This window comes from Anastrepha ludens, chromosome X (assembly GCF_028408465.1).
Source record: "Anastrepha ludens isolate Willacy chromosome X, idAnaLude1.1, whole genome shotgun sequence".
Taxonomy (NCBI): domain Eukaryota; kingdom Metazoa; phylum Arthropoda; class Insecta; order Diptera; family Tephritidae; genus Anastrepha; species Anastrepha ludens.
Window position 1 is genome coordinate 40,667,543 of NC_071503.1, and position 27,351 is coordinate 40,694,893.

General features: G+C 35.0%; 1 protein-coding gene across 1 annotated transcript; it reads left to right on the forward strand.

The window, feature by feature from the left end:
• Positions 1-23,914: 23,914 nt before the first annotated feature.
• On the forward strand, positions 23,915-25,650 carry LOC128869968 (uncharacterized). The gene is made up of 2 exons (XM_054112562.1): positions 23,915-24,584; positions 25,640-25,650. The coding sequence occupies exons 1-2, from the start codon at positions 23,915-23,917 to the stop codon at positions 25,648-25,650; spliced, it is 681 nt and encodes a 226-aa protein (XP_053968537.1).
• Positions 25,651-27,351: the final 1,701 nt, after the last annotated feature.

A 27,351-nucleotide genomic window follows, 5' to 3' on the forward strand; every position in this document is an offset into this window, starting at 1 on the left:
GATGAAATCTCTAAAAAAAGCAAAATTAAAAAAAAAAAAAATTACTTTTTAGCAGCAAAAAACAAGATTTTTCTCTCTACATCTGGCAGATTTTGTTGTAAGATGGACAGGTTCTGTTCCTTCCGCATAATACCGTTGCCACATAGTACCAATTGATAGGAAAAGTTTTTCCTAATAGCGGTCGCTCCTCAGCAGACAATGGCCAAACTTCTACTGTATTTCTGCCACGAAAAAGGTCCTCATAAACAGCTATATGCCGATATTATATAAAATTACGTTTATGCATATGCACACAACAATAATATTATAATTTATTTATGGAGAATTTTTTTTACATTGAGAGAATGGGACATACGGGTCAACCTTTCTGTCAAACTAAATACATATGTAATGGGACGCATATCTATGGGCATACGTTTGTGCATTCGTATGTAGGGGGCATATGAAGTAAAGCGCTTAGGTTTCTAATGCACAAAATTTTTTTTATTTGCAAATACCCTAATGTATTCCTTTATTTTCAGTTTTGTGTGTTTAATTAACCAAATTTTCCTATTGAGCTATTCATTTCAGTACAATGGTCACACATAGAGTCAGCCTGGTAGATATCTGCACATGATAAACAAAATTGAAAGAGGAGGAAAAATATTCCTAACACTTTTCGCATAAATTAAATAGATGTACTTATAAAAAGAATACCTAAGACAATAAATAGGGACGAGATTAGGTATTACTTTGATGTTATCACTTGGCAATCGCTAGATTTTAGGTAGGAAATATGATTGCATAACATAAGCTCCATTTGACACAGTGTGAGGAGGAGCTTGGCCAAACACCTAAACGGAGATGTCCGCGCCAATTATATACATACTCGTATACATACATACATATGTATATTATACAAGCACAGCGCAAAGTGGTTGTTAGTAAAGTTTTGAGATGTAACGAACATGAATGTTGATACACGAAGCAAATCTGGCATTGAATCGCGGACAGATTAAAAACCTTATGAATGCTACTTATCATCATTTGTCGCTATGTTGCTGTTCACATTTACGGTTGATAAGTTCCACTTAATCTTGTTCGCCAAACCAAGCCGGTGTCTTTCTATATAATACATTGAAATGAACTTGTTCACATAGTTCAAAGCATTCACATACATACAAGCATGTTCTCATTTATGGTGTATGTATCATTGAACAGATACTGCGAAAGATTCGAAAGTACGCGAGTCGAAGAATTTATTGTGGCAGCTGTCACAGCTTTCGTTTGTTATGTTTATCAAATCTCAATGACAGCGCCATGTAGTAGAATGGATCCATTTTTTTTAGTTTTTACTTTTTGTGATTGCTTTGGAATCTAAATACATATTGGTGATTGATTTTAGGCCGTCATTTGAGGATTAGATGTCACGGTAAAGTGTCAATCAAAATAAAATAAAAATATAATAATCTACAAACAAACAAGTACTTGTTGAAAAAATACAGCTAGTAAGTGACCGGGGGTGTAGATGATGACATCGATCTCAAATAGATACTCACAAAAGAAATGAATTCGCTACCAGTATTGTCAACAAATCAATTGGTTAAATTCATGCGCCCTATATGGATTTGTGCAAGAATGATAGAAACAAGATTGCGCCCATCAGAGCGTACGTGACGTCACGTTTGCTGAGTTGTGCAGTATTGCCAACCATTTGCTCTTCGCAATAAATTTAGTGCTTTTTTATACCGAAAATGCGACAATTTTTAAGTTTGGTGTTTGTTTCTTTTTGTTTTTAATTTAAGGCTAGCGAAACTTTAGGTTAAAAAAAAACTGTATTATTATACAAAAGAAGTTTAAAAAAGGCCACTCTGAGAAGATTTTAGTGCTAATGAAAATTTTTTTACTCCTATAAAATTTGATAATTTGAAAGTGCAAATTTAATTTTTGGCTCCATTTAAGGCTATGCAAAAATATTAACTGTCAACTCTTCTTAAGATTGAAATCCTTTTTACATATTTTAAAAAGCCTTTGAATTTATTGAGTGCGAATTAAAACCATAGAGGTGTAATCGTTTCTTCCGGTCATCAATCCTTAGTGAGACATAGAGCATCAAGAGGTGTATTCATAGTAAAAATAAGCCACAAAATACCAGAAAATACTAAAGAAACTATACTGACATTTTTACAAAAAGAGTACCTTATCTAGTTACATAACTTCAAATATAGCAAAAAAATCGTTCCCTTAATAAAAGAGTCTCGCTTAACAAAAAAAACTCATAAATTAAATTGTACATAAGCATAACACATTTATTTAAAAAAAACGCACACTCTACAGACAATTTGTCACGCATACAAAGTTCTTTAAGTAACACAATAAAAATTTCGTGTTTTATTTTCTTTAAATGGGCATTTAGTGCGTTTTTATATCCAAAGCTAGGCAACTCTGCAGTAGCGAGAGAGAGATTTGACTGCCGAAAGCAGAAGAACACCAACAACACCGGCAATCGCGGGCAATGCCACCAGATGTTAAAAAAAGTAAAGCTAAATAAAACTGAGTGAATTATTTAAATAATTATTAAAAAATGTATATTCTACAAAATTATAAACATTACTTTTAATTAGAATAGGCTAGAAAAATGTCATGTGGAATGAACTAAAACTCCGAGACAAAAAATAATAAAAATAACAAAAAAAAATGCTAAATCAAGTTACGAAAATGGTAATCTGGCCATACTGGAGCTAAAATCACGTAACTAGTTGTCAAATTCGCTGAGCGCAAAGTAACGGGACCACGATGGGCGCCATCTCATTATTCTTTGCATCATGGGATTTGTGTTGTCCTTCTCCTACTACTATTACAGAGAACGTTAAAGTATAGAGAAGTCTCAATGCCAGGAACGTATGGAATTTCGAGGGGTACTCGTCTCGCGAAGAATTTTTCACCACAGACACATTTTTCACCAAAAGTTAACAGGAAGGGGCTGAATTATGTAAATTTAGCAGCAGTCGATAAGAATTTGTTGGCGATTAGAAGCAAAGAATGTTAGGTAGCTTTTTAATATGACCTATATATTTGAATTTTTCCAAATCATCCAAAATTATATACATATGTTATTGCTGTCTGTCTGGTGTCTGTAAAACTTTGTTGAATCCCTTCAACTGAATCAAAATCCTCTATAGAAAACGCTTCATTACCAGGCGCACAGGAAGATGGCATAAGCAAATGTAAATTTGTGAATTTATATCATTTGCGCATATGTATATGCTGTGTGTATGTATGCTAACCAGCCACAGCTCAAAATAAAATGGTAAAACTTCTCAAGAAATCCAGCGCGCATTCAAAGGCGCAGCGCACATTCATAGGCACAGCATTGTATGCACAGTAAGGGAGCGTCCATAAATTACGTGAGGTGTTTTTTTCAATTTTCTGACCCTCCCTCCCCCCCTGGTGAGATGTCGTGAGATTTTATTCAACCCCCTCCCCCATCCCCCAATCTCACGTGAGATTTTTCAAAATGTGGGTTTCTTATGTAAACGCGTTGGATTGTTATTGTAAAAAGAAAAAAAAATTGCTTCGTGCTTTTATTTACGACTAGTTAAGACTAGTAATCATTATGGCTGAGAGTTATAAGTGTAATAAAAATTTAACAATAGAAGACTTAAATCGTAACTACTGCGATTAAAAAAAAGAGGTTGTCTGTAAAGTCGGTTTACTGACGATAGTTTAACGTGACAACGTCATAAGAAAATACTGATGGAATGGCTGCATTTTTCAAAAGAAAATTTTATTTTATTTGTTTGATAGATATTTTGTATGGATATAGAGGAGGAGGTAAATGGAATTGCAATGGAATAGGTCAAGTTACATTTACACATTACACAAACGTGAAAAATGACGAAACATTTATCAAATTCATGAAAGATATCTTCAATTTCGATTGTGCATCAGACGTTAATAAGTCAACAACACTAAGAGGCACCATCATCGATTTGCCTTCTTCAAGACACTTTACACTCGAAACACTCCCTTTCATTTCCTACTTTTTCTATCATCGTCCTATTCTCAACAGAGAAATGGTTCATTACCATGCACACAGGAAGAAGGCATATGCAAATACAAGTATGTGAATTTATATACAAATGCGAATATACATACATATACATACATATATATGCTCACTCAAGTAGGACAGAGCCAGATGTCGAACGTTGCCGAACGCGGGGGCCGATTGTGTTCTTTGTCGTTCGTTCCGAGCTCTCGTTTGCAGTTCAAGCACATTAGCTTACATTTGCTTGCATACGGAATAGATTCGTATATTTGATATGTCCATATGATTTGTATGCATCTTCACATATAGATTTGTTCTTTTTGAAAATTGCGCGAAATTGTATATGTATATGCATGTTTATATACATATATTAGTATACAACATATCTTATAAGGTATGTGGTAAATATTACCATACATTTTTTCCTTCATATATAATAAAAAAATTAATAATAATAACATTAAAACAACAGGTATTATTGACAAACTTGGTTTTATTTTAAATTCTTCAAGTAAATCAAATTAATAATAATCAAATACAAATACGTGAATTTATATATGTACATATGCGCATATACATACATATATACGCTCACTTAAGTAGGAGAGAGCAAGATGTCGAACGTTGCCGTTCGTTTGCTTTGTTCGTTCCGCGCTTTCGCTTGCAGTTCATTCAAGGTAACGGCTATGAGCAAGGTAACGACAAATGAGCAAGGTAACGACAAATGAGCAAGGTAACACTAATGAGCAAGGTAACACTAATGAGCAAGGTAACGACACATTTTTTCGTGCGTGCAGCCGGCTAAATCGAATTACAAGACGTTATCACGTCAAAAGAATATCTTCTCTAATTCAGTCCATGGAGAATCATGCGCGGTTTCAAGAGAGACTATTGGGACCAACATGTCCATATGATTTTCAGTAAAATCATGTGCTCCTTCAACTTCGTTCTAATCTAGCCACTCTAAGCCGTTGACGCTTGCGCACAGTAACTCATTAGCTCGTCTTGTGACAATCCGTGAGGGTCGCACTTTGCGGAACATACGCGCTTGCTTAGCTGGTGCAATGTGAGCTGCTCGCCTGTGCTCTGCAGCTCTTGTGATAGATGCGAAGTAAATACCGCACGTACTGTAGCATATTTTCTCTAAATCATCACGTATACTTGGGCAATAGAGATCAATAGGCGTGCTGATGAAGGCATTCAGCGGTTCAATCGGTACGCGTATTAGAAATGGAGCAAATGATTTTCCGTCATGTTCTTTAAAGTCCGGAATTGTCAAACGTCAACCTGAGTGATAGGGCGTTCGGCTCATAGTGGCGCGAAAACAACCGACGGGCTACACTGTACCGCAAATTCAGATTAAATTGAGCTATTTGGTATAAAACAAATATGGTGGTTTGACAGTCGTAATGTATAACGTCGAAGTATGAATGAAATTATTTTCTTTCGAACGAATTAGTGAATGATCTTAATCATACTACGATTACGCTTGAGATTAAATCTTAAGCATGTACAATTTTTTTGCTTCAATCAGAAAAAAAATTGCGTGATATTTGCCGAGACCCCCCCTCTCTCCAACGTAAGATTAGATGAGATTTGACTGGACCCCCTCCCCCCCTTAAACATCTCACGTAATTTATGGACGCCCCCTAACCTTGAAATGTTTACAGGCACCTTCAAATGCTCTGATTTCAGAGTAATGCTGAAAACAGTGAAGCCCGTAAACGCAATTCCGACCCAGCTGTTTCAATCAAACTAATGAGAACGCCATGTAAACGAAAAGTTCCTTCCTTCCGTATCGTAGATTTTATTTCACGATTATTAAAAAAATTCCGTAATTTCGACCCAGCTGATTGCTCTCTCACCACGCAGTGTTGCCAAGCACTACATTTCGAAATCATTTACAAAATAAACTTAGAAAAATGATAATTTTTGTTAAAATAGCTTAAAAATACTGTTGAATAATGTTAATTATAGATAAATGAGCTATTTGCATTTGTTGGTTTTTGGCTTTGGTTTATTAAACAAGGAAAAATTGTAACTGATAACGCGGATATGTGAAAAAGTGTGTAAGCAAAAATATCAATAGCAACATTGTGTAGATATAACCAAACACATACACACACAAACCGATGTATTGTGTAAATATGTAATTAAAAGAACGCAGTTGTTCTCGGGGGTGAGTTTTTGTGCACGGTAAGGGCATGCGGTAAGGGATTCCGTGCGGTCTTCACTGTTTTCAGCATAAGTTTCTAACTTTGCAGATACAGTGGTGGTCACGATTTTAGCACACTATAATGCAGTAACATGCATTTTGCATTTATTGCTTATATTCAAATAGTCTAGCGGCAATATTTATCCCTGGCGGGTCTTTGTAGAAAGGAGAAAGAGAGGCCTTATAATCAGAACCGTGTTTTTTTCTCCTTACTTATTAAAAATGGTTTAAATACAAGCACCCTATAATAATGGAGGACACGAATTTAGCAGACATATGGATATTTCTCATTTATTTTCAAAGAACAACACATTAGTGAAAGAAAAACTTAATATTTAGTTGGATATCCACCACTCTTGAGAACAGCATCGCATCGGCGTGGTAGACTTTCCACTAGGGCAGCACATCTCGTCTGGGGTATTCCATACCAAGCAGTCTTAATCTCCGACCACAAATCGTTCAAATTCCTCGGTTTCTCGGCTCGAATATGCTTCCCGACATCATTCCATAAATTCTCAATCGGATTGAGATCCGGTGATTGAGCTGGCCACTTCAAAACACTAATTTTGTGATCCTCCAAGCAACTCTTCACCAATCGTGAAGTGTGCTTAGTATCATTGTCATGCATGAAACGCCATATTACGGGCATATTTTCCTCCGCATAAGGAATCATGACATCAGTTAGTATATTTTTGTAAACATATTGATCCATACGCGAATCTATTTTGTGTATGGGTCCAACACCTCGCCAGGAAAATGATGCCCAAACCATGACGCTTCCACCACCATGCTTCACCGTTTTTAATGTGTAGCGAGGATCATGTTCTTTATTTTGCGGTCTCCAAACATATTGTTTCCCGTCAGATCCGAGACGACAGAACTTCGATTCATCGCTCCATAACATATTTTTCCAGAAATTTATTGGTTTATGGATATGTTCCCTTGCAAAGTTCAGCCTGGCCTCCAAATTTTTTTTTGACACCAAAGGTTTGTGTTGAGCTATGCACCCACGCAACCCGTTTTCATTTAAACGCCTTCTAATGGTTTTGGAAGAAACATTTATTCCATATTCCGATAAAATTTGCGATTTTATGGCATTAGAACTCTTAAAAGGGTCTGTTCGCGAGGCTTTGCATATTAGTAAATCCTCCCTAGCTGTTGTCTTTCGGCGTCGTGGGCGTTGTTTTACCTTCTTAAATGTCTTATGGCGCTTAATATGAGCAAGAGCATTATAAATCATTTTGCGTGAACACTTTAGAAGTCGGGAGATCTCAGACACAGAGCTCCCAGAAGAATTCATACGTTGAATTACTTCCCGCTGCGCTTCGGAGCACCAAGAACCTTTCGCCATGTCTAACATATTTTTTTCACATTAATTACAATCAACATAATAGCTAAAATATAAAAACTTACCATAAAGTTCAAATACTTAGAAAAAATTTAGTGGGAGGAATTATTTATTGATATGTGCTAACTTCGTGTCCAGCTCAAACAAGCAGCTCTTGCACTCAACTGAATTTTAAGAAAAAAATTGCAAAACAAATGTTACGGATTATAACGGTTCTTGTTATTTTAATTGTAAACAACACCCAGAGAAAAATATTCGTAGTGAATTGTCGAAAAGCAAAGAGGAAAGTGGGACAGTGTCAAGGTTGTGTATAGTGTGCTAAAATCGTGACCACCACTGTATATGCATATGTTTTGTGCACTTTTTATCAATTGAAGAACCACATACGTAAAGTAATATACTAATTAACTATTTACCTACTATCAGAGAACATAAAATAATTATTTCGAAATTTACTTCTAGTATTGAAATGTCCTACACAGAACTTTTTTATAAGCTACTTATGTTTTTTCTGCAAGTTACTGTATGCTCATGCGCGCAATTGACGCACAGCAGCTGCGGCTGTCGAGCATTTAGAAAGACATATTTACATACATACATATGTATATTGATGCATACATATGTACGAAGCCGCGGGCACTCGACTTGACAAAAATTCAAGATTTATCAAATATTAGCAAATAATTCTACGTGAAATATTCCAATATTGACTATTTCCGAATGGTCGAGAAAATTGGCATATGGCGGCTCGTTTTATGAATGAAAGTACTTTGCTCATAGAAATATGAGCTCGAATTTATCAATGAATTTTTTGATGATGAGTTTTTGTTGAAACTGTTCGCCGCCGCCGCAACTAGAATGATGGCGCACGCCTGCACCTATGAATGCATTTTGTTCTTGTAGTCGCTAGGCATAGAATTTAAGCTTTGAACGACATACGCATTTTGAGGAATAAAGTGAGTGCCCTGTGGTGCGGTTGTATGTACGTGCATATGTGTATATTAATAAGCATTGTTTTGCTTGAATTCAATTCACATATTTATATTTGCATATGCCATCTTCCTGTGTGCCTGGTAATGAAGCGTTTTCTATAAAGAATTTTTTTATTTGATTATTGAACGTACATAGTAAGGGCATCAAGTGTGCATATACGCACATACAAATACGTCGATGCATATGCAGAAGAAATTGTTTTAGCATTTGCAGGAATTCGATCATTCGAATATTTACTCCCTAATTATTGCATGAAATATGATAAGGCGATGCTCGTGAGGTAGGTCATGTTGCTTCAGTGCATACATACATATGTATGCGTGCAACACTATATTTATTAAAGATGCAATAGTACTTAGTTGTCCCATATATGTATGTATGCAAATACGTTTCTTTGAAGTTTTCTTTTATTTATTTTAAATTTCAAAGTTTTATACTATGTATATATTCAATAGGTGCGCTTCAACTTTTTTCCGATAGGGAGGGCGAACGACGCAATATTTTTTATTTTTCGCTTATCATTTGTAAACTTCATTAGTATACATTTCATCATGGAACGTTACACACTTGAGCAACGATTGCAAATTGTGCAAATTTTTTATGAAAATAATCGTTCTGTTGCTGCTACTTTAAGAGCATTACGGCCATTTTACGGTCCATTTAACAAGCCGTCCCGTTTTGGGGTTATGTGAAGTCATTGGTCTACAGTAACAAGCCGGCGACGATTTGTGAGCTCAGAGCCAATATTGAACGCGAAATTGCTGGAATTTCGGCCGATTTATGCAAAAGAGTGGTCGAAAATTGGGTTCAACGATTGGAGTTCGTAAAACGTGCACGCGGTGGTCATGCAAAAGAAATCGAATTTCATACTTAAATGTATATGTTCAAACTCGATAATAAAAAAAAAAGTTAAAAAAGTCAAACCGTTTGTGTTTTATTCAAAAAAGTTCAAAAGTTGAAGCGCTCTTACTGAAAAACCCTTTTAATGATAAGATATAATGCATACATATGTACATGAATTATTCCCTGTAATATACATACACATTTTTTTTTTTTTTTTTTTTTTTTATTTCAAACATAATAAGTAAATTACAATGTTTAATTACACTACAACTAGTTCAGAAACTAACGAGCAGTTTGATTCGAAAATAAATTATAATTGATAAAAAGAAATTACAAACAATATTTCTTATTTTCTGTTAATAGCCAGCAAGTTCATGTGGTTTTTTCCTCTTTAATCTTCGAACTGGGCACGGGTTACTAAGGATGCTCCTAGCTTCTTCGTTTACATGCCCTTGAAGTCGAATTTGGTGCGCTTCTGCTATTTTCTTAATTTCTTCAGTTACAGTGTTAACTTTAAGGTCCCGATGAATATCAGCATTTCTGACGTACCAGGGTGCTTTAACGATGATTCTCAGCACTTTGTTTTGAAAGCGTTGTATTACATTGATATTTTCTTCACTGGCGCAACCCCAAAGCTGTGCACCATAGGCCCATAATGGTTTTAATGTTTGTTTATAGAGCAATAATTTGTTATATATGGATAAATGCGATTTCCATCCAATTAGCCAGTTCATTTTGTTTAGCCTGATGTTAAGCTCATTTCGTTTTATTTTTATATGCTCTTTCCATCGCAACTTCGCATCTAGGGTAATACCTAGGTATTTTGCAGTATTAGCGAATGGGACTTTTTCATTAGAAATCATTATTGGTTGGTATTTTGTAATTTTATTTGTAAAATTCACGTGAATGGATTTACTGTTATTAAGTTTGATTCCCCATTTTCTCGTCCATGATACCATAGAGTCGATTGCAGTTTGAAGGTTCCTTGCAGCTTTTTCTTCTGTCTTTTCAACACATAAAATTGCAGTGTCGTCAGCGAAGGTGGCAGTTAAACAATTTGCCATTAGTAGTAAATCTCGGGTATAAAGAATATACAGGATTGGACCCAGGATGCTACCTTGTGGTACGCCGGCTTTTATTTCAACCAGTTCAGAATATTCCTTTCCCTGTTTAATTCTTAAATATCTTGAAGTAATATATGACTCCAGCAGACTACAATATTGGTATGGGAGGCAAGTCTTTAATTTGTAAATCAAGCCTTCATGCCATACTTTATCGAACGCCTGTGCGACGTCGAGGAAAACTGCTGAACATACCTTCTTTTCCTCTAATGCTTTTTCGATTTCTGATATTATTCTATGGACTTGTTCCAACGTGGAGTGTTTACTTCGGAAACCAAATTGTATATACATACACATGCCCCAAAAAGTCTGCGTTCACCCGAATAGCCTTCTTAAATTTATTAAAAACAAAATAGAATATTGTGATTAAATTGAAATCTTTACAATTTGTTTATTCACTACATTCCCAGCCTTTAAGAGCAAAAAAACAAAACAAGATTCCTCACTTCACTTTTTAGATAACGGGAAAATAATTTCAGCAGCATGTAAATGTGGCACCAAAAAGTCTGCGTTCAGCCTGTTTATTTTAATGATACCGTTAATTTAAGATATTTTTCGTTGTTTATATTAATTTTTGATTGCGCATTACTTCGACTGAATGTTAACAAAGCTTTGTTGAACATTTATTTATAACTGGAGATAATTAAAGAACATGAAACGATTGGGAAAAGGAATAAGCGTTTCTGAGAGGAAAATAATTATAAAAATGTGGAAGTTTCCGAAATATTGGAAAATCTATTGGGAGAACGTATTCCTCTATTCAGCGAGTTGTAACAAATTTTCGGCAAACTGGAATTTTTACATCTAAGCCCAGGTCAGGGCGTCCGAAAAAATTATCGACCCGGGAAGAACTTTCTGTAATCAACTAGGCAAAGGTTAACCCCCGCATTACATCCTCAAAATTAGTTGAAAACATTAATCAAACATTTAAAAAAAGTATTTGCGCTGAAACTGCCAGAAAAGTTCTACGTCAAGCTGGATACCATGGTAGAGTCGCTCGAAGAAAGCCTCTCATTTCTCTTGTGAACAGACGAAAACGCATTCAGTTTGCTAATGAGTACGTAAATAAGCCTCCCGAGTTCTGGAAAAAAGTAATATTTTCAGACGAAAGTAAATTTTTTATATTCTGAATAAAAGGCCGTCAAATTGTTTGGCGAAAACCTGGAACTGTTCTTGAAAAGCAAAATCTTGTTGGCACGGTTAAGCACGGAGGTGGCGGGGTTATGGTTTGGGGCTACATGGCGGCAAATGGGGTGGGTCAGTTAGAATTTTTTGATTCGACGATACTAAAACGGAATTTAAAGCAAAGTACTTCTGTACTCGGCTTATCAGGAACATTTTGGTTTCAACAAGATAACGACCCGAAGCACACAGCCGAGATCGTTAAGCTTTGGTTCTTGTACAACGCCCCAAAACAGCTTAAAACACCGCCACAGTCAGCAACTGATTACTAGTAAAGAGGTATTGCGGAGTGTCATGCAGGCAGAATGGAGGAAGATAATAGCAGATAAAACAGAGAAACTAGTAAGTTCACTGCCAAATAGGCTGAGTGAAGTCCTGAAGCAACGTGGATAGCCAACTAAATATTAGATTTAATTTTTGCATATAGCATATCATGTTTTTGTATTAGACTTTAAGACTGAACGCAGACTTTGTGGTCGCTTTATTTACTTGTTACGGCCATTATTCACCGTTATCTAAAAACTAATTTGAGGAATCTTGAAATTTATTTTTGTTTTTGAAACTTAAACATATAATAAACATATAAATATATACAAGTTTATAAAAATTATAAAATCAGGTTGTGTGTTTCATTCACTAAAAAGTTATTGTAGGGTGAACGCAGACTTTGTGGGGCATGTGTATGTAAATTGAAAAAAATTTCGTTTGGCAAAGGAACAAAAAATGCATATGGGCATTTCTCCAATGTCGAATGCGACATTCGTACGCATTCAAAGTGAAAAAAAACATATACCAAAACATTATTTTATTTTGACAAAAGGCGAAAGCTATAGCACTTGATTAGCACTATGATTGGTGCTAAGGTTGTTTTTGGGAAATTGTTCGTTTTCAAGATAATTACAAAAAATCAAGCCATTCGCATGCGACAAAAACAGAAGTCGCTTTCAAAGCAAAAAAATCAAACACTTTTTTCAGCGAAACCTGAAGAAATATATTAATGCGACTAATTTTTAAATGATATGCATTGATGTATCTTAATAATGCTTTTTATTTTATTCAAAAATATTAAGTAGTTTATTTTTTATTTAATTTTAATCACTGTCGCACGTGACATGTCGCATGCGACATTTTGTTCCATCATACTTTTTATGTTTATTTTTTTACTTTTTATGTAATTAGACATGCAAAAGATGATTATAAATGATTTTTAATATATTCAATATATTTATTTTAACAACCAAAATTATAAACTTAACAAAATATCTTCAATAAAGAAAAACACAAATAAGTATATTAATCTTATATACTATGTAAAAGCAAAGAACGGAAACTAACTTAACTGAGAATAGTATTACTAATGTCAAATAAAGTTCTTTTAATGGAATATGCAGTCCTAGCTGCTTCTAACTGTTGGCCATCGCAACAAAACGAATGCAACTAGGATATACCTGGAATATTTTTCACTTCCTTCCATTTTTCGTCCAACTTATAATGAAGAGACAAATTTTCAATTTGAGCAGATGGCATAAAATACATTTTAATTCCATTTGTGTTGTTTTGTGCACATTGATAAAACGATAGTGCATCTGGTAAAACAACGTTTTTAGATTTTGCTATTTGCCACACTTTTCTTTTAATGACGGCTCCAACTCCATCAACGGCTCCCTTTCCGTGAGAACTGGCATTACTAGTCATTAACATAAAGCGCTTAGCTACTAATTTGCCTTCAATTATAATGGCGTCTTTCTTTCCTGAAGCTTGCACACTAATATTATCATTCTGATAAAAAGCATTGATGGCATTAATTAGGCTTTCTGGTACGGTTCTGTTGGATTGGTTAACGTTTTTCTTTTCTTCAAACTGCTTATATTTTTTTACCAGGACTTCAAGAACTTTTAGCCTTCTGTGCATGTCTTTTGGCATCGCTTTCTCCACTTTTTTAACAGCTTTCGCCAAGGTTTGTCTACATTCGTAAGATGCGTTTCGGCTTTGACGTGCATATGACATTCCATTTTCTAAGAGTTTTTGGCGCCTCTCTCGTTGTCGTATGCGATTATATTTCCGTTTTTCTTGAGCTATATCTTCTTTGCCTTCAGCCAGTGCTCTCCACGTTTGTCTAGCTTTCCGCATTCTTTCCTTGTTTCTTAATTTATAGTTTTGTAATTTTTGTTTCATCATCCTTTAACCTTTCTCTCCACCGTTTACAGTTCGCCTTATTTTTCTCGCCACCGTTTTTACTCATCTACATTCAAAAATTTTATATTTTGTATTTACATATGTATACTAATAAAGATATTTTCGAACGAAAATTTATTTTGAATCTGTACATTTTACACTTACGATGTCGCACGCTACAAGCTTTAAATAAGTAAAAAGGGCAAAGCGCTGATTATTTTCCAGCAAAGTTTGGTTTATTTAATTAGCAATAAAAATATCTATTTGCTACTAATATTTGATGCAAATTGTACAAACACCTTCGACTCACTGATAACAAATGTTCTTTTTCAATGTCGCACGCGACATCGAGTTATACGGTAAATCAAAGAAAAAATTTACCGTAATTGGCAATCGCATCGTTCCTTTTACATTTTTCTTACATTCTTTACATATAAACCGAGATTTAAAAAAGCAAATGTCACAGCATAATATATCTCATCAAGATCATTAATCAAAACAAAACATGCAACAGAAATGTTTAAAACGGAAATTTTGCACTGGTTCGATTTTGCATTCGAATATTTCAAAATGTGGTTTGTACAAATGTAAAATTTGTTTACATTAGTTACATTTAATAGATTCCCTATAAAAATATGTTAAAACAACATAATTTTATAGACTTTGAATTTTTTGGCTTCGGTTGACATTTCTGTGGAAATGCCCATATTCAAATGTATATAAATGATAAGGCAATGTGTCGTGAGATACATAGGTCATTGTTGCTGCAGTGCGTGTGCACATACATTTGTAACACTATAAGAATTGAAGATGCAATTGAACTTTTGCACAAATATAACTAACATAATATATGTGATATATATACATATATTGATATACATATATATTCAATATACAAATATGCTTTTTGAATTCTTGTAAAAAATTAATTTCGACTCGAAAAATTAGTAAAAATTTTCATCAAATTTACTAAAACGCACACAACAAAATGTGAGGTCCTTTTATTTTGTTTAAATTCTTCTTTTAAAATTAAAGCAACAAACATTTACTTTGATTTTAAATGTTGGATTTTAAATCTTTATTTGGTTATATTTGTTTGAAAATATAAATTGAATACATTTTCGTTTATCAAGGGAACATAGAAATGCGCAAGCAAATCCCTTGCAAAATGCCGTCGGCATTCGTCAATTTGATTTCATACAGAAACCAAAACCTAAGCAGAGCCAATGTACTTGTACATGATTCACTGTAATCAGCTCTGTTAAGAAGTTCCCCGCTGTCGAGTTGAGCGAGGTGAAAAAGTCTTCGCGGTCAGACTTCATTTTTGACAATTCACACTATTCGTAGCTCGTGAGACTTCTCTATACTTTAACGTTCTCTGAATATTATGCTGACTGACCTTTTTGTTATAACTGTCAAATTGTCGACTCTACTAAGATCAGTTTGTTTAAGAGAAGCGAGTACAACTTTTCCCACAAGTAAGTGATGACTGCTGAATTAATGCTTCTGTTGTTGCATATTATTACCTCAACGATCTTACGCACTTTGAAATATCTCTTGTCAATTACACCTTCCATTCAAATGCATCATTCGAAACTTTAAGCTTCAAAATACATAGTTATATAACACATGGACTGAAAAGTCCGGGCCTAACACATAGGTGACACTAGTTTTATCGCATTCACCTCTTTCTCAGTTAGTACTAACCTTAAAAAGACAGCTGTTAAAATTTGATGATATTCATTCAGTAGTTCGTAAGCTATTGTGATAAGAGTGATGTTTTCAAACGAATGGATGAAAAATAATTTCGTGCTTTAATTTTACACTGCTGGGGAAAAATACCGTTCAAGTGAAGCAATGGCTTGAAAAGTATTATAGAGACTCCACTCCATCAGAAACAACAATAAAACGATGGTTTGCTGACTTTTAATGTGGCGTAGGGACACCGATAATGTCAATGCAGTGGACGTCCAAAAAAGACGCTAACATCAAAAAAATCCACAAAACCCTTTTGAATGATCGAAAAGTGAAGTTGTGTCGATATGTAACAATGGATGAAACATGGATGCATCACCTCACTCCGGAACCAAGCCGATCGTCATCTGAGCGGACAGCAACTGGTGAGCCTCGTCCAAAGCATGGTATTGAAACTGTTAGAGCGACGCTGGAATGATTGCGTTGTTCTTGATGGAAATTACGATGATGCATGAAGCTAATTTTGAACAAAAAAAAAAGACCGCTACATTTAAATAAACAAAAATTGTATGTTTTAGTTCTAATAAACTTTAAATTTCTCAGAGAATTGATATAAAATTGTAACTCAAATTAGGGAGTTCTGAATTAATTTTTTCAAGACACCATAGCGATAATAAATATAACATTTTCCTTACATTTATAAGTTACTTTAATATGGTAACTTTATCCTGTCAAGCAATATGAATTTCAAATTTTTGATTTACTCCCTCTTCTTTGCGGTGGCCCGAGTATGGGAAGAACTTGCGTGTTTCTCATAGTGAAAAGCGTACTTAAATTTTGGAATAATTTAATACTCTAACAATCAAAAAAGTAATTTAATATTAACTCATGCATGTACATAGTTGCATAGGCATTCTCTGTGGTCATGTCTACTAGTTCTGAACCAAGAATGATAGAATACAAGATCGCACCATGTCTTGGCCGTGACGTCAGCACAGAAGCAAAAAGAAATTTATAAAATATAAGGAAGAATAAGCAAAAACAAGGAAAAAACTGCATTTGGAAGATTTAATAATGATCCAAAATGGCGGATGATTGACAACATCAACATTTATATTCGTATCATCCTCTTTCCGTGCATCCTTAACCCTTAAAATGTTCTTATATTTCCATAGTTATAGAAACTATTTATTTTCCATACACCTTTAATGCTTACTGAGGATTTCCCGCCGGGTCGCTAAGCACACATCTGATCTGTATATAAGAAGTTTCGCTCGAAGGAAGAGATTATCGCTGAAACTGAGGCTTATTTTGAGGCAAAAGATAAATTGTTCTACAAAATTGGTATGGAAATGTTAGAGTGACGCTGGAATGATTACGTTGTTCTTGATGGAAATTACGTGGATTTTGATTTGTGAATTTTTAGTTTTTTAGATTTTTTTTTTTTTTAGATTTTAGATTTTGTGAATTTTTTTGATGTTTTCCGGTGTTACCACCTCATTTGGATTTCCACTGCGTTGTGCATCATCGGTGCCCTTACGACTACGTTGGAAGTTAGAAAACAATCATTTTATTTTAGTTTCTGATAGAGGTCTCTATAACACTTTTCAAGCCATTGCTTCACTTGGATGGTACTTTTTCCGATCAAGAAGCAGTATAAAATTGAAATACGAAATTCTGCTTGATCCATTGTTTTGAAAATAACAAAAGTAGCGTGACTGTTAGCACAAAAACTTACGAACTAATGAATAGAGTATCATGAAATCTTAACCGCTGTCTCTTTAGGGTAGTACTAACTGAAAAATGAGGGGAACGTCATAAAAATAGTGCCATCTATGTGTTAGAGCCAAGACTTTTCTGCCCATGTGTTAGTTGCAAACGTATTACATAATTACTACTCAATATTGCAATATGTTTTGAATGTTTTAGAAAGCAACGGCGAGTATGGAACAATCAAGGTGTTATCGACTACAATTATCTTATTTTTAACGTTTAAAGTTATCTTTCTGGTGTTATCCTCTACAGATACGTCTACGTCTCCACCTCGATACAGGGGATATACCATCCTTACCTGTAACCAACAAAGAAGGCGGATAACGTCTATAATATTTGTTTTCTACCACACACGGCGATTCCGGTCTAATTTTCTCAACTATCCTTCCCATCAGCAGTAATATAATTAATTATCCATTTGAGTTCAATTCACAAAATTTTAAGTATTCAATGCACAAAGTCTTGTTATCAAAAATACCTTAAAATATTAATCAAGTCGATCGGATTGGGAATTATCACTTTAAATTTAATTTGCAAAATTTTAAATATTCCATGCGGAACGTGTTAATGTTATGAAGAAACGTCACAGAAAAACAAACATTAACTATGATCAATTTTGTTTAGAACTTATGTGTAAAACACTATACTATACATAGAGGAAGTTTCAAAACTTCTGTTTTAGAAAAGCACTTTTTGTGACGTTAAAACGTACATATTTCGAATATAAGCCGTATTGAACTATAAATAAAATTTTCAGTACTATCTTGACTCCAGAACCTTCTAAATGTTTTAAGAATTAGCAAAATCGAGCCATAAATACGATTTAGTAATAACTTGACCCTGTCGCCACGTACTAAGCTAAGTACCATATATTGCACATGTATTTCTCTACACGTTATTAATAAATATTTCGAATCAACTTATTTCAATATACAAATTCTGGGTTTTGTTTTGAATAATATATAAAGTGTCTTTCAACCTGAAGATCCTGTTTAAGTAGTGTTTAATATTGACAGTTGCAGCAGTTTCATGGCGTCTCTTTTGGCAGATGCTAAGTAGAAAATCTTCAACTTACTAAAATGAGTTCAAAAATCATATAAAAATAATTTAAATCCGCTTAAAGTAATTTTGTAAAACCGTCAATATTTTTAGTCGAAATATAATAGTCGCAAAATATTTAGTCGGTTTCAATTGAAAATATCGCTTTTGTAAAGGAAAGTATTGAAAAAGAGCTGGAAGAATTATGCTAATAATTGGGATTAGGTATCATACCGTACAAATCATATTATGAGTTTTCACACAGTTAAAAAAATAGTCCTTCAAAACCGCTTAACACTGGTTAACATACCTTTGGATTCTGTACATCGTGGCGTTTACGAAAAATCCCTCATAAAAGCGCTCATACAAAATAACAAATAAAAACTTCCTACACATAAAAACATAAACACTACTTTCATGTACAAAATATTTTGATTCTAGCTTAGATATTGTAGTAAGTTAAGGTTATTCTGATAATTAAACGGTTTATTTCGTAAAAATTAAATTTATTTTGGACTTTCAAGCGTTAATAATTTATTTTAACTTAACATAACCTCATGACAAATTTTGTTTATTTAAAAAAAAAAAGTTGTACAGAACTTATAGCACTAATATTTAAATAAGATATCAGTATTGGACGAGATCCTTGTTGAAGTTGCTATCGAAGTAAGTTGGACATACCTATATTGTTTTTTATCCTATCTTATATATAAAATTAAGTCAACTTTTTGTGTGTGTTCGGTAACCGGCCGTGTCTTTGCACCGAATTGAACCAAACTTACACACATTGTTAAGTAGGTATTGAAGATGGTTTCCGTATAATTTGGATACCTATTGGTGGATAGGGTCTCGAGATATAGGTCAAAACGTGGACCCGGGTAACCTTTGGATGTATATGTAAAATATGGGTATCAAATGGAAGCTGTTGGTGATTGCTTTAGTTCAGAGTATTTTTCATGCCGCTCCGTGACTAGGGTCTCGAGATAGACACCAAAACGTGGATCCTAGAATGTGTTTGTACAATATGGATATCAAATGAAAGCTGTTGCTGCATGCTTTAGTTCAGAGTATTTTTCATGCCGCTCCGTGACTAGGGTCTCGAGATAGAGACCAAATCGTGGACCCGGGTAACCCTAGAATGTGTTTGTACAATATGTATATCAAATGGAAGCTGTTGGTGAATGCTTTAGTACAGAGTATTTTTCATGCCGCTCCGTGACTGGGGTCTCGAGATATAGGTCAAAACGTGGACCCGGGTAACCTTTGGTTGTGTATGTACAATATGGGTATCAAATGAAAGCTGAACTGTCAAATTGACAGTGTGAGTTACAATGTATCAATACTTCTTTCTGATTTGGACGCCATAAGGAGAAGACGTAATTGCAAAGTGTAAAAATTTTTTGTGAATTTTTTTGGAGTGGATTTTGTAGCAGTGAATAATTTCTTACGAAATTTGAGAATTTAATGTGAAATCTGAATGTTCAAATGAAATTATGTGTTCGTGGAAAAAAAAAAATTTTTCGTTTATAACCATTATCCATTTATATTTTTCAAAAAAAAAAGAAATTTTTCCCGAACACTTAGTGAATACATGTTTGCTTATTTTTTCAATTGACAATCGCCCACGTGCCAAAAAGTTATGTTCAAGTGTTATCAATATATTTTTCTTATATATTACATTTAGGAATTTTCACGTGGTAAATTGGAATTAATTAATGTAAGTTTTCATTAAATTTAGTGGATTTATTTTTTCGGTTCATATGCGATAAGCTACGATACGCCATGAGTGAAAAAAATGGTTAAAAAAAATGAAAAAACAAAAGAAATTGTTAGAGGATGCAAAAGAAGAGCACGAAAAATGCGTAACTTTGATGAAAAAAATAATAGTCTTGTCATGCAAATTGTCAACAATTTTCAGAAGAAAAGAGATGATTTAAGAAAATCACAACGAAATAAAATAATCCTGACCATGTGGACTTGGGCTTTTAAACACATATGCATTGAAAATATAATCCACAAAATTGAAAAAAAAACATGTTTTAAAATCTCAGAATACCATAATTACATTCATGTTTATTACAGTACAAATGCCAAGACAATCACGTAATCATATTGGTCGTTCGACAAATAATAATAGGCGCATGAGAAATGCTCTGAATAACGCGACATCAGAAGAACGTCAAGAACAAAATGAAGCAAATCGGCAACGAATGGCACGGTCCAGATCAAATCGACGAAGAGACATCAATTTGAACAGAGCTGCTTTTGCATACGATCACACAGTTAACTACAGTGACCATAACTTTGTTCAAATTGGCCTAATGAATCAAATGTGTCAACATTGCCATGCTAAGAAATTTAAAAACGAAACTGTTGGAATGTGTTGTTTGAGCGGCAAAGTAAAATTGCGAGCGTTAAATGTACCACCTGAGCCATTGTTTACATTATTATCCGGAAAAACAGCACAATCTCAACATTTCCCGAAAAAACTTAGGAACTATGATACATGTTTCCATATGACTTCATTTAGTGCAACGAAGATTATTAGAGATAATTTTATGCCAACTTTTAAGGTAAATTCATCATTTGATATCAATGACTTTTTGATCAATGACAATCATTTTGATGACTTTTTACCAAACAGATACAAGGCCAAGTTTACCATAAAATTGGCTCTCCTATACCATTCAATGATGATAAATGTCAATTTTTGCAAATATATTTTATGGGTGGTGATACTGCTGAGCACCGAATATCTGTAGCTGGCGAAAGAAGTTTGGATCGGAATTTGGTTTGGGAGTTAGAACTGATGTTGCACCAAAATAATGCATTAATTCAATTATTTACGACTGCAATCGAACGTATGTCTAGCGACAATCATATAATAAAAATTCAATCAGACAAAACACCTACAGGTCAACATCAAAGAAGATATAATGTACCTACCATCGATGAAGTAGCTGTAATCATTGTTGGCGATCGGACTCAACTGCGTGATATCATTCTTCATCGAAGAAACAATCAATTGCAATCAGTTTCTGAAACCCATAGATCGTATGATGCTTTACAATACCCATTAATGTTCCCATATGGTGATGACGGTTATCATCTCAACTACAGAATGTTAAATCCATCAACTGGCGAGCGATTTTAATATTTTTTTTTTTGGACTTTAGCTAATATATTTCGTTCGTTTAACAGGTCAAGAAACAACTAAAAAAGTCAGCGCAATAAGTTTTTATTCGTATCGTTTAATGGTCCGTGACGACGATGAGAATACGATTTTGAAATGTCGACAATTTTTACATTAGTACTTGGTAGACATGTATGCCAAAATCGAAACAGAACGATTAAATTATTTGAGATTCAATCAAAGTAAATTGCGTTCTGAAGAATACATTCATCTGCGTGATGCCATTCAAAATGATGGTAGCGCTAACAACATTGGACAAGCGGTTATATTACTTTCGTCTTATATAGGTAGCCCGAGACACATGCATGAATATGCACAAGATGGAATGACATATGTGCGCCGTTATGGTCGTCCCGATTTCTTCATTACATTTACATGTAATCCGCAGTGGAATGATATTGTATAAAAGGCAATTTATTCTTGCATTAATCATCACACGATCGTCTTGATATAACAGCACGTGTGTTTCGGCAAAAACTCAAATCACTTATGGATTTTATTGTGAAACATAAAATGTTCGGTGCAGTACGTTGTTGGATGTATTCGATTGAGTGGCAGAAGCGAGGGCTGCCACATGCGCGCATATTAATATGGTTAGAAGAAAAGATAAGAACTAACCAAATCGATGATATAATTTCGGCAGAATTACCTGACCCAAGAGTTGATCCGGAATTATCACAAATTGTAATAAAGAATATGATACATGGGTCATGTGGCAATTTGAATACTGCCGCACCATGATTGATTGATGGTAAATGCTCCAAAAGTTATCCAAGGATTTTGACTGCTGAAACGATAACAGGCAATGACGGATATCCATTGTACCGACGACGTTCAAAATATGATAACGGATTTACAACAAAGCTCAGACTTAGAGGTGAAGAAATCGAAATTGACAACCGATGGATCGTGCCTTATTCGCCTATATTATCGAAAACTTATAAAGCCCACATAAACGTTGAATATTGTAATTCCGTTAAATCGATCAAATATATTTGCAAGAACATTCATAAAGGTAGCGATATGGCTGTTTTTGGACGGTAGCTGAAAACAGCAATGATGAAATTACACAATACCAAATGGGCAGGTATATAAGTAGCAATGAAGCAGCGTGGCGAATTTTTTCATTTCCTATTCACGACAGATACCCAACGGTTTTACATTTGTCCGTTCATCTTGAAAATGGCCAACGCGTTTATTTCACGGAATAATGCAGCGCAAAGAGCGACTCAACCACCTGCAACAACGTTAACTGCTTTTTTCAATTTATGTCGGTCAGATGATTTTGCGAGAACTTTGTTATATTCTGAAGCTCCAAAATACTACACTTGGAATCACGCATCGAAAAATTTTCAAAGACGGAAGCAAGGAACACCGGTTGAAACTCATCACAATGTTTTTGCCAGCGATGCAATAGGCCATATTTATACAATTCATCCAACTAATGCAGAATGCTTTTATTTGCGATTACTATTGATTAATGTCCGTGACATCATTTCAAAACATACGTACAGTAAATGGTCAAATCTGCACTACATTTCGCGAAGCATGTATGAAATTGCATTTGCTTGAGGATGATACACATTGGAATGATACTTTAACAGATGCAGCTGCATCATCCACACCATTCCAAATTCGTACGTTATTTGCAATAATCATATCAACATGTTTTCCAGCAAGTCCTGGTGAGTTGTGGAATAACCATAAGAACAGCATGACGGAAGATATATTATACCGAATGCGTATTGCAACTGGAAATCATAATTTGGATTATACATCAAATATGTACAATGAAGTGCTAATCTTGGTAGAGGATCTGTGTTTGTCAATTGCTAATAAAGCGTTGACACAGCTTGGTATGATTGCACCAAATCGAAATATTCACGACATTTCCAACAAAGAGTTGGAACGAGAACAACAATACGACAGAAATGCATTGAGCGCATACCTACAAGCAAATGAACCATTTTTAAATACTGAACAAAAGCGTGTATACGATACAATCATGCATGCCGTTAACACTGGAAGTGGTGGCTTTTATTTTCTTGATGCTCCCGGTGGAACTGACAAGACGTTTATTATGTCATTGATTTTGGCCAATATACGAGCAAACGGATTTATTGCATTAGCCATTGCTTCATCGGGTATTGCAGCTACATTATTAGAAGGAGGACGTACCGCACATTCCGCGCTCAAATTACCGTTAAACTAACAAGTTAATGAAGAACCAACATGCAATATTTCCAAAAGAAGTGGAATGGCAAGGGTACTCCAACAATGTAAAATCTTCATTTGGGATGAGTGTACAATGGCGCACCAAAAATCTCTAGAGGCACTTAATCGTACATTGAAAGACTTGCGTGAAAATCAACGTTTATTTGGAAATGCATTGATTTTATTAACTGGTGATTTTAAACAAACGTTACCCGCTATTCCGCGATCAACCCCAGCTGATGAATTGAATGCGTGCTTAAAAGCATCTAGTTTGTGGCGATATGTGACGAAATTAACACTAAACACAAATGTTCGCGTTCAACTCCAAAATGATTCAAGTGCTGAAGTTTTTTCGAAGCAATTGTTAAAAATTGGCAATGGACGAATTCCTATTGATAATAATGGCTTATTTAAATTTCCACATCATTTTTGTCAACTAGCAGAATTAAAGGCCGATTTGGTGCAAAAGGTTTTTCCCGACATAACACAAAATTACAAGAATCACAATTGGCTAAGTGAACGAGCTATATTAGCTGGTACGAATAAAGATGTTAACGAGATAAATGCAGATATCTTGGATAAAATACCTGGTGATACTGTTGTATACCGGTCTGTTGACACAATTATCGACCAAGATCAAGTAGTTAACTATCCAACCGAATTTTTGAATTCATTGGATATATCTGGATTTCCGCCACATTATTTGCAATTAAAACTTGGTTCAACCATTATTATGCTTCGGAATATTAATCATCCAAAATTATGTAACGGAACTAGACTTGTAGTCAAACGATTGATGAATAATGTTATCGAAGCAACTATTTTAATTGGCAAATTCAAGAAGAAGACGTTCTAATACCGAGAATTCCAATGATTCCACTTGAATTACCATTTGAATTCAAGCGTTTGCAACTGCCCATTCGTTTAGCATTTGCAATAACTATCAATAAATCACAAGGGCAAACTTTAGAAATATGCGGGATGAATTTAGAAGAACCAGTATTCACCCATGGTCAACTATACGTTGGCTGTTCACATGTTGGGAAGCCAACAACATTATATATTTATTCAAAAACCAATAGAAAAGCAAAAAATATTGTTTATGCCAAAGCGCTTGAATAAAGAATAAAGAAATAAATAATATGAAAACCACATCTTTTCTGTTCTAAGCCATATCTATTCTATTTTAGTGTGCCCAGCGAAGCGGGCCGGGCTTGCAAGTTTTCTTATATTTTTTTGTTATAAAAGTATACACAACAATACAATACATAACACAGCACTTGCATCAGAGGCTTTCGTCTGGCAAGAGGCTTAAAGAAGGAGGTCAGAGTGTTTGAGGTACTTGTATATCCTTGTTGTTTTTCATCTGTGGGATCTTTTAACAACTGGAAGGGATCTGCATTACCACAGTAATAACGTCTCTGGCATTGGAGTGCGGAACAGAATGACAAAAGATGATCCACGCTGAGTGGAAGGTTACAAAACGAGCATCCCCAAGGTTCAGCTCCTTGAATTAGATAGGAGTGGGAGATAATTGTATGACCAAGAGGAAGACGAGTGTATGGCGTGATATAGTTTGCGGGTATGGGACCAGTAAATTTTGGCTTACGACTGTGATTTATTACGAAGTAATGATGGCTATATCTGTTCCAGTTTGCAAATAATTTGCTTTTCCCTTTAAGTTGTATTGGCCGATATACATATGTCGTTTTTAAATACATATGATACTTAAGGTCATAGTAGGCGCGACAGCCATATCTTTTGCGGATTTGTCTGCATGCATATTACCAGCTGTCCACATTATTTTGATTTCTTGCAGATGAGTTATAAATGTGTCACGATGATGATATTTGGTTTACTACTTTCTTTTATTGCGGTGATGCAGGGCATACCATCAGAGCATATTACGAATTTGGTTTTCATGGTGTAGAGAACGGCATTGAATATTGCGGTTGCTTCTGCAGTGAACATTGAGCATTCAGGAAATACAAGTCGTCGGGAAAGTACGTTTCCTTGCTCTTTTCCGACGGCGTGAGTGGTCTGAGATGTCCTTTAACCCGGTAAGCGTCACTACATGCATTCGCTTTCCTCAGATGAACCAGTGCGTTCCTGAAAGATGTCTCCTTGAGCACCCATCGTGGATGAAATATTTTATGTCTGTGGCATATTTGCAGGGGTAGTGCATTCTCATGTGCAAATTTAATGCGTAGGTGAATGGTTGATGGGATTTTAGGTTGTCTTTTACGCGAAAGGACTAACTGCATATCCTTATGGAGATCAGGATTCGAGAATAGTAAAACCTTGGCGTAGGTTGTATACAGACTATCTTCAGCTTCATCAATGGATGTTACGCCAGATTTACGTATGACCGTGTGATATAGATTTGGCAGCAATGTCGGCTTTTTATAGTGTGATGCCCGTAGATTTCCAATCCGTAACGTATTGTCGATAAAATTAGAGCCTTGGTTATGCTGATCAGCAGTGCCGATTGGATAAGTGAGCGTTTGGCCGTTTTCTACACATACTTGCATTAATTTCGACTTGCTAACTGACATTGAAGCGCCTGAAAAGTTTTCAGGACAGCTGTTTTGGCAGTATTTTTTGAGTATCCCGCGAAATTTCGGAAGAACGGGTGGCGGAAATAAGGACGCTTATTTCTCGGTGAAATGAAAAGGGTTTGGTGAAATTGAGAATATTTGTACCCTCCTTCCTCTTTTTGAACTGCCGTAATACAACGTTCACTTTTATCCGATCAGAGGCTTTTAAGAAGTCGAGGGACATAAGGGGAATGAGGTTTTTGTAAGACAAGGCGTTAGAAATATATTCATCGAGGTGTAATTATGAGTCCATATTTCCCTGACTCCTTTTAAAGGCGACTTGATTAAGATGGATTAGATCGTGTTTGCACAGGTACCAAGAAAGTCCCGTGGCAATTATTTTTTAACAATTTGCCTAAGCATGAAAGGAAGGAGATAGGTCGGTAGCTACAAACATCGATAGGGGATTTGCCGTGTTTAACGATGGGAATAGTCGAGCTGATTTTCCAAGCTTGTAGTGAATATATTGTTGTAGACTTTGAGCAGTTGAGAGTAAAGGGTGAGGAAAGTTCTTAGTCATAGAGTATAAATTCTATCACTTTCGGTGTTTTACCTGTTGAGGTAAGTATCATATTTGGCGGAGGGTGAGATTGGGGAGATTATTTCATTAAGAGCTTGTTGTTGGCATGAAATGAATTCAGGGGAAAAGTCGATGCCAAAAGAGGAGACCAAGAAATGAATGGAAAATTCTTGGGATATATCCTGAGGAAGTAATATAGAAGAGTGCAACATGGAGAACTTAGTTTAGAGATGGAAGTATAAAAAGCCATTCCAGTTTTTCTTTTGATATCGGCCCACATTCTTTTTGTGCTGGAGTTAGAGTTGATGTTGCTTGTGAACTTCTCAAAACAGGCGACTTTGGCCTTTTTAGTTTTACATCGAATGATATCGTTACTTATTTACTAAATTGTTAGATTTTTAGCTGACCTTGACC